This window comes from Lepisma saccharinum, chromosome 10, assembly GCF_977018435.1.
Source record: "Lepisma saccharinum chromosome 10, izLepSacc3.1, whole genome shotgun sequence".
NCBI lineage: Eukaryota > Metazoa > Arthropoda > Insecta > Zygentoma > Lepismatidae > Lepisma > Lepisma saccharinum.
Genome location: NC_139238.1, coordinates 10,583,189 through 10,596,806, shown reverse-complemented (window position 1 = coordinate 10,596,806; position 13,618 = coordinate 10,583,189). Strand labels below are relative to the sequence as shown.

Here is a 13,618-nt window from a genome sequence, read left to right as displayed (position 1 = left end):
TTACAATCGACAGAGGTTTGTCTTCAGCTTATTCTTTAGGGACAGGCAAACCACACTAGGCATACAGAGTATAATGTAATATGGGAGGCATTTATTTCTCAGTCTCCTCACACTGACAATTTTATTACCCTTTTTGGAATTAGTTGGCCGTAGAAACGGATCTTATTATTGAAGTCGTATCTCGTATGATGGCTTGGTTCAGTATGCTGATCAGGTTTTCTGACAAAAGCAGGACAGGTTACCCAAGAACAATCTGCTTCCTTCCTCATCCTGTATAAAGCATACGAGCACATAGCACAAATATGTAAGAGAAATATTTGTTAATTTGGTAACTTGTTTGCAATTGGATTTCTATCATTAACAGCTGCAAAGAAACAAAGGCTTTCCTATTTAAAGATTATAATAATAATAACCCATAGCTCTACAGCCCGTGAGGGCCTTGGCTTACCTACCGACTGCTGGTCTCCCTCCCACACTGTTCCTCCGTCACCAAAGATTACAATAAATAATTTTTATTTGATTAGGAAACTAAGAATGACTTCAGTATTCTCATGCAGTACACAATAGATTCTAAACACTCTCTAAAACATACTACTGCTCGTTGCAACACATTATTTCCACAATCAAGACACAAAATTAAGGGCATGCTCAAGTAAAATTACGTATATTTCTGTAATTATCAAGTGCTTTACGGGCTCAACGTCAAGTTTGGATTTGTCGGTTATCCAAATATTATTAATTTTGAAAATACTCTTTCAGTTGGTGGAATGTGCCTGAAATTGAATGACATATTAAATCGTGAACGTATTTTGTTTCTTTAGTTTACTAATTAGTTCATCAAACCAACCTGTGTTCTTCTCCCTTGTTTATTTATAGTAATATCTAAAATCCCATTGAAGCATAGAAAAACTTTTCGCTGTTCATAAGCCAGTCATGGTTCTCTGCAGTTTTCAATGCAACATTCAGGCTTTCTGATCGTCATCTTACGCTTCACATCATAAGTTGGTTTAAGAGAAATTCTCCATTTTTAATCTTTCAATATATGATATCAATATCACATTGCAAAAACAGTTATTAATGGTTTCAATGTCATTTGCTGGGAAAGAAAATCGTATTACTTTGGATTCCAACATGCAAACGCAAGTATCAAAGTATTTACTTTAGACAGCACTCACGATTTTGAAACGTAGAAAGGTAATCATTTTACGGGGAACGTTAAGTTGGTGTGTTGACATAATGTAGCTATTGCCATATTAGCACTGACAACTATGATCTCAATTATAACGTGGCTGCATGCTTTTCGCTAATAAATAACTGTGTCTTTTAACTTATACACAAATACATCGTCGCTTCGGAACAAGAAATGTTCATCTTTGCTGCTTTCAGATTACTAACATACGAAGTGGCATGTAATTCAAAAGGTTTTAAAGAAATCTGAGTTTTATAAATAAGGTTGGATGAAATTTGACAAAAAAAAAAAAGTTACCTTCTGCTGGGCTCGAACTCAGGTTGCCCGCACGCAAGTCCGACACGCTAGCCAACACTCCAAACGAGACAACACGAAAAGATTTTGAAAGTAGTCCACCAAAACGAAAGTTTATTTTCAGATTGCTAATTCCCAAGGTGTAACATGCGTAGCCAGGTGTGTCTTGCTTTTTCTGTACTTTTGTTATTTGAGTAGCTTTGGTCTCTCCCTAAGTTAATCACGGGAATAGTGAGAAATGTTTTTTAGACGAAGATGATAAATAAATACACAGGAATAATCCACCCTCGCAATAAATCCAGAACTCAAACCTGGAACCTTCGATGCGAGGTGTGTTTCTTGTTCTAACTATATCTGTGTGTTTTCGTTAGATTCATGGTATTTCGTGAGTAGATATGAAGAAAGTAAATAAATAAATGGGTGGAAGGGACTGGAGAATCGTAGCTACGGAACTATTGAGAAAATATCCTTGGCCAAGATAGAGAATCTCTATATCCCTTGTGATAGAGAACGTATTAGAAGAATGAAAGGACAGATTAAAATATTAAATTTGATGTGTATCCTTTCGTTAAAATGCCTAGAAAACAAAATAATAAACTTGTTCACTGCAAGAAAATAATAACAAAATTTGCCCATGGTGGGGATCGAACCCAGGCCTCGCTGATGAAAGCTCTGCACGCTAACCAACACACTATCAATAGCACTACATTTTCTTTTTTCCAGTCAGTCTGTTTCCTTCCTCAGCACATGAAAAAGCAAATGCATCTTAATTTCTGATAATTGTCTCATTCTCTATTAATAGAAACCACGTGTGTCAAAAATAGACGCATTCATTCTGTGAAATATCACATGCTTCGCACATCATGCTTCTCCGTTTACTGTCATTTGGACATTCACTTGGAAGTTAAAACTTAGCTTTGTGTGTGCGTTTTCACGTGCATGTGTGTGACAAGAGTGGTGTGAACGTGTGTTGGATGTTGTTCTAGGTATTATTTTCGTTCAAAACATTAATATAACTGTAAAATATAGAACTTAGTGTATTGCAAGTGGTGAAAATATAAACCCAGTCCGTCAGGTTCGTTACCAAACAACATTAAATAATGGAACGTAACTTGGGCCGAGAATTATTCCATGTCGAGAACACGAGACATTACTTCCAACAATCTTCATCTCGTATTTCTCTTAGGCATCACTACTCAATTTACAGTGATGTATACCCGTGACTGGTATACAAGCCGCAGAATTGCAATGCTGTTTGGGTTGTCTACTCACAAGGCGCTTGGTGGTCAGACACCGAGGGCTTGCTTCAGTGCTTCTTCAATAGGGTCGTTACAACCCAGCATTGTCCAAGACTGTACACTACATTCTTGGCAGGATACGCCAAACTTTGTACGGGTTATTTCTTGTCACCCTGTATATGCAAATTATTAAAGCAAGCTTTTAAACAGTCGAAGTGTTCTATGTGTATGTCACTCCTATGTTTAACTTTTTTCATGTCTATAGAAATTGCTGAAAAATTTAAAGTTGTCGGACTGCTGTTTATTAATATACAAGGTGAGCCTAAAATAAATACGCAATTTTACAGAAGCAAGAGTTTTAATAACATGGCTGAAATACTTTCATGGTTGGAAGAGTATGTACTGAAGTTTACATGGCTAAGTTACAAATGTTGTATGTGTGACCCTTTTGTAACACAACAGATAATCAATATGATAGTTCAGTTCTCCCCAAAGATGTTTCAGCATGTGGATGTCAACAGTCACAGCAGCTTTTCTTGCTCCAATTATGCTGGGTGGCAGTTTGCCATACCATGTTGTATTCTAAAACAATGCTGTATGACATAACAGGATTTGTTTTTGCAAATTCAAGCGCACATAAAACCATTTCTACTTGACTAGCAGCCATATTGCTTGACTGACATCAAGGGCACTCACGTGATGCTGACATCACAAAAACAAAGGAAAAGTGGAGATCGTGAACTAAGCCCCGCGACAGGCTAAGTTTGCAGCAACTTTTCGCATATTTAGGCCCCAAACGTGTGCGCAGAATATAGTTCCGCTGCAATACTGTCGATTATCTCACTGTCTGTGATATGAATAGTTCGACGGTTGGGGCAAGACTGGCACGGGAGAGGATTAGCCCCGTTCTCGCGTAGATTAATACACGAGACCTGCTGCAAACTTAGCAGCTTAGAAGGTTTTCTCTATAAAACCATACTAAATGCTTCCTAGTAAAACAAACCGTTTTTGATTTGTAAATTGTTTAATGTGTGTGTTTCTTTTAAGCTCGCCGTGTGTAATAAATATATCCAATAAATACGAATTGTTGTGGTAAACCAGATTAAATTTTCAGAATACGCCACTGCTTTTAAACCAGAATTTAAGTAAATTACTTAAAGAACTTGAAACACTGATCGTTCTCTGATGCAAACTGCTGACAACCAGGTTTCTTCTTTGGTTGTACTTGGGTAGGGTAAGTGGCTATTTAAAAACACAAGCCCATGATGCTCAGTTCCAACACTACGAGTAACTTTGTTTGGAGAAAACTGCTTGTTCCTTCCTATGCCACAATTGGCAGATATTAAAAATATTAGAGTTGGCCGATACCCGATACCAGAGGTATCGGTATCAGCAAGTATCGGTTCAATTTGTTTGCCAATACCATCTGATACGAAAGATTTTGAGTGGGTAGTGAAGCCAAGAGAAACAACTCATTTGTCAAGATTTGTCCTTTTCAAAAGTTCGTTCAGCCTTCCTTGTGACAGGTTGGGGTCCCGCACAAGAATTTCGTGTACATTTACAAAAATGATGCACCCTCCTGGGAAGGAGATGACAAGATCAAAGGCAGGGCTAAAGTGAAAGCGCTGCACCTAAAAGTGACATTGAAGGCATGGAACTGCCTGGTGGTCAACGCTATGTGGAAATGAAAGAAACCTTTCATTGCCAATTCTTGTTTGCAAACTCACGGGTTAATCCTAGGCTCATTCCCGGAGTTCCTGGGAAAGGGTTGAATGTCGCTGTGGGAGGGAGGGTTGTGGATTTTCTTCTTGTGCTCTTACCCTTCTGTGTGACTGCTGCCCGATGCCGACACTGAACTTACTTGTTTTTATTGCAAATGACAGAGAATAATGGATAGCAGGACATATACAGAGCTACCAAATGAACATTAAATATACAAATCTATTTGTGTATATTTTTCCGTCGTTTTCCTCCCTCCAGGTTAATCCAAACAATAAGAATGTTGTGTACATTTGTATTTATTTTACACGCTTAAAGACATGTATAATGAAATTGGAGATCATGAAATGAAGCATACACACTTATAATAATCCACAGATTTTTTTCGTTGTATCAGCAACATTTCAAAACTTCTTCTTTTGCATCGTCCGTGGGTAGAAAGAACTTCACATAAAATGTCACAGGACATTTGAAGTGATATAATGCTGTATGAGAATAATTTTAGTATTTCATATCATTAGTAGAATGCAATGTGAGGAGTTTTGTGGCTTAATAACTAGCCTTTGTTATTGTAAATTGAAATTATACAAGTATCGGCATTGGAAAATATCAAAATTGCTAGAAGATTTGAAGTTGTCAGATTCCTGTTTTTTTAACTTGCATGCATTGGTGTTTTATACCTATTATATGTAATTAATCTAGATGCGGGGTGTATAATAAATACATATAATAAACAAGAACTGTTGATAAACCATGTCAAATTTTCAGAGGTACAAGGATGCCATTTTTCAGCTGAGGGTAATAGAGCACATTTGCCATGTATACCCCTAGTGTCCACTCCTTACGAGGAAAATTAAAACAAGGTAGGGTACACCTGGAAAGTGTCACCCATGGCCCAAACATCATGTGGAGTGTTTTTTGGTCCACTGCCACCCATCTTGCTAAATTCTTCCCTTTTGTGAATTTTTGACCATGCTAGTGTACTGTATTTATTTGAGAGAGTGTATAACTAAATATCTCTCAAGTCAGGTTTAAATTGTAATTTTTAACTAGGTTAAATAGAGAGTTGTGTAGCACATTGAATAAGTGTCCCACAACACATTGGAGTGGAGTGGTTCAATCTGCAGTCAGTAGTTCTTGACACCCCTCCCCCCCCCCCTCCCCCACCAATGAAGGAACTAAAAATAGGAGAGAACTGATCATTCAACATGAGATCCATTGTTTATATCAATACGTTGAAATATTGCACAGCCATTAGGGCTGAACCATACCAATTCCTACCAATGCCGATACTTGAAAATTGCAATAATTAAAAATTGTTCAAAATATTGATCAATATTGGTATGTAAATAATATTTGCTGTTAAATTTGCTTTATAATATTCGAGAATTATATAACAATAATAAAATAAATGTTATATAACACGTAAGCGAGTTACTAAAGATATATCCGCGAAACTTACTTGTAAATGTTCTATTAATTTCAGTGGCCTCTGCCACCATCCACTCGGGAAGCATCGAGTTCCCAAGTGGATGGTGGAAGAGGCCACTGAAATTAATATAACATTTACAAGTAAGTTTCGCGGATATATCTTTAGTAACTCGCTTACGTCTTATATTATCAACCACGTTGTTTATTCCCCTCAACATGAATAAATGGTATATAATAAAAATTAGTTTTTCTTTCATAATTTGTGCAAAATTAAGAGAAAGTTTGAATTTTGCATGATTTCCAAGATAATTAGATTCCATGTCGCACGGTATTTTTGCAGACCCTATGCCGGAAAAGTATTGGCTGGTATCGGTAGATGAATTCCAACCGACATATTTCGATACTGATACTTCTGCATCGGTATTGGCTCAACCCCAGCAGCCATACATACAAAATAAAGTAGCTGCTAGTGTAAGTTATGCCCATGATATTAAGTGTCATATCACAGTAGTCGAACTGATTACTGCATGTATGTTACATGTTTTCGTTACTCTTGTTACTGGTTTATACAGTGGAACTCCGATTTTACATTCCAGATTTTACATTTTCCTGCATTATATGTTCAATCTTCTTGGTCCCACCATAGCAAAATGTTAGAAAACTTTCCTCGATTTTACATTTTCCCGCATTTTAGATCTCTTCAGTTTGGTCCCTTAAAGAATGTAAAATCGAGGTTACACTTTTTTTTTTTTAGAAAGTATCTTTCCTATACCATTTTAATCTAAATCCTCAACCATCACTTTCTCGACGAGGCACCATGTCAGGTGTCTGAAAACATCGTTTCAACCTGAAGAAGGAGGTAGTATAACCTTCAAAACATAGTTCGATAAATCTTATGCTCACACACGTAAGTTACTGATTTTTAATCTTTTAACCTTTAGTTGGTATTTAATTGTGAGCAATCAGCACATTAGCAGCACTGTATTATGAATGTTTAATTGTAGATATGAATGTAATTTTGTGTAGAAGCGCCCAATAAAGTTGTAACTTTTTCTCTTTCCAGGTGCTCGAATGCTGTATCGCCTAGACCCAAAGAAACAGGAACAAGCTATAAAAATGGCAACTTCCTTAGAAAAAGATACTACAGATGTCACTTTGCAGGTACGCAGTTATTTCCCAATAATCACAGTAATTCTTCTTGATTTTGAGCATTGTTTGATTATCTTAATAGGTTTCCACTTAATTAGCTAGAACATGAACCTAAAGCAATAGGACCAACCATTTCGCTAAGCATAGTCTACAATATTCCAGGGTAAGTTAAAAAAAAAACATTCCCACTGACCTGGAAATAGTGGAAAATATTTGCAAAGTAAGGGAATTTGAAATGTGATCATGTTTGCATTAAATGTAGATTAGTTACATGTTTGTAATGATACAAATATTCGTAAGTAAAAAGAAAGTACTTACTATATGGCTTCTCTTACAACAGGAGCTGTTGCTTTCAATTTCCACTCAAAACATATGTTGCAAGTGGAGAATGAGTTAAAAATTCCTGTATTTTGGCAAAAAATAGTGCAACCCACAAATGAAACTGGAGTAACTGGAAACTCTTATGGTAAAACCCTGTATTAAAATTTGATCAATAGTGTTAAGTTCTTCCTGCACAGTTAAACTGCCCTTCTCTCCTGATGTCGGGAAAACTGGACACTTATAACAGATCTACAGTGAGGCCACCTCTGGATCATGGAAGAAAAATCAAACACAGCTGTTTCTTTATACCAGGTGTGCCGGTTCATAATTCTTAATTGATCCAAAAGAAAACAAGTGTATCTGGGGGAAAGGTAACAAATGCTTTATTCAAAGTATGTGCCATTGCTAGCTATACATTTTGCCCATCTGTCCGTCAAATTGTGGATGCCCTACCAGAAGAATTGTTAACATTTTGAGGTGATCCAGTCAGCAAGCCATTGTTCGACATCTCCGTAATTGTTTAAGTGTTGCTGGGAAAGTGAGTGATACATCGATGAAAACAAGTGGTAGTCAGAAGGGGCTAAGTCTGGTGCGTATGGCTGGTGGGGAAAGAATTCCCAACAAAGTGCAGCAATGGTGTGTCTGATGCTTTCGCTGTGTGTGATGAGGTGTTGTCATGCTGCAAAATCACTTTTCCGTGTCTTGTCGCCCAATCTGGATCTTTCCCATGGCATGAAGACTGTCAGATATGGTTTGGCGACCAACATTTAACTTCTCTGCCAGTTGTTGTTGCGTTTGCCTATCGTCTTTGTCCAACAGTGCTTGCAATTCGGTGTCTTGGGATTTTTTGGCTGGCCCAGGCGATCTTTGTCTTTCAAGTCAAAATCACCACTTTGAATCATCGAAACCAACGCACACACGCGTCTTGCGGTAGGACATTGTCACCGTACGTTTCCACAAGGATAAGATTGCTTTCACTCACGTTTTTCCTTTGATTAAATAAGAAAAGCAGGACGTGCCGCACATGCTCCTTATTTGGTTTGAAGGTCAACATGTTTACCACACAAACCCAATATCACGATCACTTGCACTCGGTTGCACATCCACAGCATTTTGACAGGTACTGACCTGGCAACACACAGAGGTAACAGTTGAGACTGTGCACCAACCCTTGCTTCCAGCACCATCCAGTGAAGAAATTAAGAATTAACCGGCACACCTGGTACTGACCAGTTTATTTGGGAGAACAAGTTACATCCTCTTGATACTGGTGAGGGAGTAAGAACTCAGTTATTTCAGCGAAAACTTAGTTCTTATGGCTTAGTCAATCTCAGCTAGAGTTCCAACCGAAATGATCTTATACTGGAATTCCAGATATAAGAACCAATTCAGCTAAGCTATGTAAAGTTACAAGTAAACTAATTTCTCATGTGTGTCCTCAGATGTCCGTGCACCTTCTGAAGATTCCAGACAGTTATGAGCAAATAGTAGAACTGGGTCATTCCATGTCAAATCAACAAAGTCTCACATTATTTTGATCCATTTGAAATTTGGTAGGGATGTGACGAAGCTGAAAATTTACCTATGCCGATGTACTCACCGATAATTTTTGGAACCGATACCAATGCCGATATTTAACCGATTCCGATACATAAGATTATTAAACAGAAATGGGATGTAATTTTCAGCATGACAAAAATAAATTTGCTATGTAAATTTCTATTGCATATCATATGTATTTACATATATATTCTCAAGAGATGCGAATGTACATTTGCATCTACAAAAGGTGGTTATGTGAACCTTTAAGAAGAACATGGATTCTCAAGAGATTTTATAATTAGTACACAAGCAGTTCTTTGAAATGCAAAATGAATTCCTGTTCTGCCAGATTCAACTTCAGAAACACGAGATTTGGAAGCACTTGAGGAAGTAACCTACTTCTTCTCTTATCTCAAATCTGTTCAGCAACACTGAACACTCAATCACTGAATACTGATGCAGCAGGTATGCCCAAGTATTTTCTCAGGACTTGCTTCAGGTTTGAATATTCATTTTTGAATTTCCAATACAACAGCAGATCCTGGTTCAGCAATGTACTGTTTTATTTCCGATTTATAGTTAGGTTGATCCTCTGAATGAGTGCAATAATTTTATTACAAAAACTCTACAATAATGACGAATCATAACCAAATTTTCAATAAATCTTACAAAACTAGAATATAAAACTTAGAAGGTAAAAACTCTAGTATAATCTGTACCGTTTTAAATATTGTTTTTTTGCCGATTCCGATACCGATGCCGATGTGTCAATTTCGGCCGATTTTAATACATCTGTAATCGGCTTCGGCACATCCCTAAAATTTGGTATACTGAGGTTGCAAAGTGCCTCCTCATTGGTTGATTTTACATGGAATGACACACTACCAATTTTGTCAGTTGCGAGGTTTGTATGCTCAAGCTTTTAAGCTCCAATCTTTTTGACATCATTAACATAAATCAAAATTGTTTGATTATACATTCATTGAGTGGTATTTTTTTTTAAAGTTGAGATTATATACATTTCTTTCTTTATACTTTCTTTACAAAGATAAAATAATTTTCCAATGTGCAGCTATTAGTGGATTATGTAAAGGTATATAGAACAATTGAACATCATTTCCCTTTCATGTGGAAATTCCCAACATATCAAACTATAACAACATATGTTGTATCTGCAGATTTGTTAAAAATGTACAAGGGCATTACAATACAATAGGTAACTGATGCAGTCAACCTCTGTAGCGGATAAGTTAGCACAGTGCACTATGGCACTAGGAGTCCTTGGTTCGAATGTTGGCCTGGGCATGGGTGTTGTTTGTGAGTGTTTCTTCATCATATCATCATTCATCCTCATCTTTGCGATTTACCAACTAGAATTACAAACAAGTCGATGGTGGTTTGTAACCACACATTTGCAATTATCTCTAAAACGGCTCGTTTGCAGACCCATGTTTACTGAGAATTTTTTGTTTCTATTATCGTGTACTTTCAACTGTGTCAGTTTGCGCTATTACTTGATACACCCTGTATTTGAGAAGCAAAAACTGACTCCGTTACAGAGGAATAGACTTATTACATTGATATCTACATAATTTTGATATTGTAAAGGAAATGTTTATTTGTGTAGTAAGTGTAGTTTTTAGATGAAATTTAAAATTTTATTTACAATTTTAACATCAAAATGCCATTTTTTATACCACTTTTGATCCCGAAATGTGCCAAGTTCTTATACCGAAATCTTTATATTTTATTCATCATAAATATGTGGCTCTACTACTGATCGTTATCCCTTGCTTGTGAGTTAAATGTGTACAAATTTTCTGTTCTAGACGTGCACCAAGGTTCTACAGGCTCTCAGGAATGGAGATTTTGGGTTGTGCCCAAATCAGATTGCAGAATACCAATCTCGGTGTCATAAGCAGTTCGCTTATGCTCTGGCCTTCCGCCCACAAACCGAAGTGACCAATCACATCGATGGGAAGGAAAATTGTGTCAACTGATGTTCAGCTGTGCTCAATAGTGTCCCAAGGAGAGAAGACATTTACTCTCTTGCCTGACCAATCAATACCAGTGTGTGAATGCACATGATTGAATTTCAGTGGGAAGTTCAAAATTTAATGTGTACCGTGGATATGAAAGGTAAAAAAGAAATATCCAAAGAAAATAAGGCGTGCAAGTGGAGATATTTGTTCACCATGTCGAACGCTGTTCCTAGTGTTCGTTTACATAGGATGGGTGCCTGTTCGAGGCTTGTGAGAGAAAAAAGTAAGTATCATGTGTAATTTTTTTTTCAAATCTAGCGAGATGAGTTTGTTAATGCAAGAGTTTACTGAAGTTTCTTTGTCATTACTGAAGTAGAGTTTTTGCTGGGAACAGCAGCGTAAAGAAGAATTGGATGTTGTGTGGGTCATCTCTGATGTGTACAGCCCTAGAAACAGACTGCCTTGAAAGATAGATGTTTCAATGCAGAAGAGTGGGTAATGATTTTTTCTTTCATCTTATCACCACCACCATCATTATCATCATCATCATCGTCGTCGTTGTTCGTCGTCAGTTTTGTGCTTCATGAAGACACTGTGCCCAAGTGCTCAAACTGCAAAAGTCTGGAAGAACGTTAAAGAGGCACTTCAAAGGACAAAAATGTGATGTGTGATATATCTTTAGCATCATTTGCGTGAATGGGGTGAAGCAATCGGTTGATAGTGAATGACGTAATCAAATCAAAACTGTTCAATTGCTTGTAGATGTAAGTGGTTTGAAGAGAATTATAATTACATTGAGGAAAGGTTTGATATTTATTGCAATTTTTCAGAGCATGAATTAAAAGGTAGATAATTTTTTTTTTAAAAAAAAAGAACTTGGTAGTAATACTCATCAAGTAATAAAAATTACTTCCAACAACAGATGCAATTTTTTTGTCTTTATAAAACAGAAATACTTGCAGAAGACTGGCATTCTAATATCATTCAATACAATTTCTTCCACACCATTTACAAGAAACGTAAAAAGCTTGTGTTTTGTAAGACTTTTCTGCCTGTCGTCAATTTTTTTCATGTTTTGTAATTAGTATACACAAGTATTTTCTTTACTTACGGGTTTGCCCATGGTGTTAAATGTGAGAATCAGTATATTAAGTATTTCCTGTGGAAATGTTTCCTGTCGTTCAACCTGACAGACACATAACTGTATGCCAAGAAAAGTGATCCTGACGTTTAATTTTTTCCACCCTACATTTTTTTTTTTTTGTACCTTCAGAACCGAACAAATTATTATAGATTTTTCTTGCTTGTTGTGGAGGTTAAGTGACGCATTTGGTAGATTGAGCAAAAAAAATTAAATGTTATTTTATTCATTACTTTAAAAGTAACGAATAAAAGTGTATGAAAAGGTTTGTGCTGTTAGAATTTCAAAGAAGAAGTACATTTTTTCCTCTTGAAATGATGAAATATGGTATTACCTGATTTTATGTCTCAGGGTACAATATCCCACACTGTTATATGCATGAAACTGTAAATAAATGTGCATAGCATATTTGCTGAACTGCCATTCACATTGTATTAACTTGCTGGCTTCCTGGAGCAAGTTTGCCATTATTGGTGAAGAAATAAAAATAAGTGAAGAAAGTGTCATATTAAAAATACATTTTCCCCCCTTCTTCACTGGATTACCTGAAATTTCTTGTTTTTTTTCTTCTGGTCTCGATCAAATTTTGTAACGCGTGGACAGCTACAAGTTTTGCTTCACCCCATTTAAAATTTTTGTCGGGTGGTTACTAACATTAAAGGTAACATGGAAACTCATTGCATCATTCATAGTTGTTAATATTTTCATTACATCACCAAAGCATTGTGGTTTCATAGGTTCTTATGCTGTGGATGAAAATAAACAAGGAAAATTAAGACTTAAAATTTACCAAAAAAATGTTTTTTACTTCGTCCTGTAAAAATAGTGCTAAGACTTAACATCCTTTGCTTGAGAAAGAACAGACTTAGGAAAGAAACATTGGTCAGCGTTTTACTCACACAGAGGATATGTTCGAGAGGTGGAACAACGATCTGTGACATTGAGGATCTACAAATGTAAAATGTTTTTACAGTTCCGATGTGACAGTGGTCACCAAAATTTAATTGAATAAAATAAACAGATACGTAAGCACATTTTGTGTACATATTAATACAGTAAAATGTTTTTATTGGTATTGACAGAGTATCAATAACCAGTCAGACATGAATTATTTCTCTTGTAGTCTACTGTTTTTACAAGCACATACACACCATTTTTGATGTAATGTTTTGGGAGAACGCAGGCTCTCTTCATCAGACATTTATTTTTAGTTTGCTTAATTTTGAACATTAATCAAACTAAGAATAAATGTCTCATGAAGGATGCGTGTGTTCTCTACCGAAAAATTACATCAAAAATCGTTGCAAAAAACACACAAACCACACGATACAAGATACTTTAAAAAGTTTGTCTGAGCTTTCGACTCCATCTCGGAGTCATAGTCAGGGCTGGTGGAGAGACTGCGAAGAAGATGTGGTCGAGGTACCAATGATGCTACTTGCTGTATCTGCCAAAAGATGTCATTTCGGTCTTACAGTGATGGTAAGTTGCAGGTTGTTCCAATTGATGGCTGAAGAGGATGGATTTTTCAATTTAGCTGTGTTGTACTAATAAAGATTCGTCAATGACAACTTGATGTGGGGATCTTTAATTATCATGGTACAACACAGTT

The 13,618-nt window shown here is 36.5% G+C and overlaps 1 protein-coding gene across 1 annotated transcript in view; it reads left to right on the top strand.

The window, feature by feature from the left end:
- The window catches only part of Naa15-16 (N-alpha-acetyltransferase 15/16), a 225,806-nt gene extending 213,994 nt beyond the window's left edge, over positions 1-11,812 (top strand). The window contains exons 15-16 of the mRNA XM_083129528.1: positions 6,935-7,032; positions 10,713-11,812. Of these exons, the coding sequence (XP_082985654.1) occupies positions 6,935-7,032; positions 10,713-10,883 (269 nt within the window). The 3' untranslated portion in view covers positions 10,884-11,812. The remainder of the gene's footprint in view (positions 1-6,934; positions 7,033-10,712) is intronic.
- Positions 11,813-13,618: the final 1,806 nt, after the last annotated feature.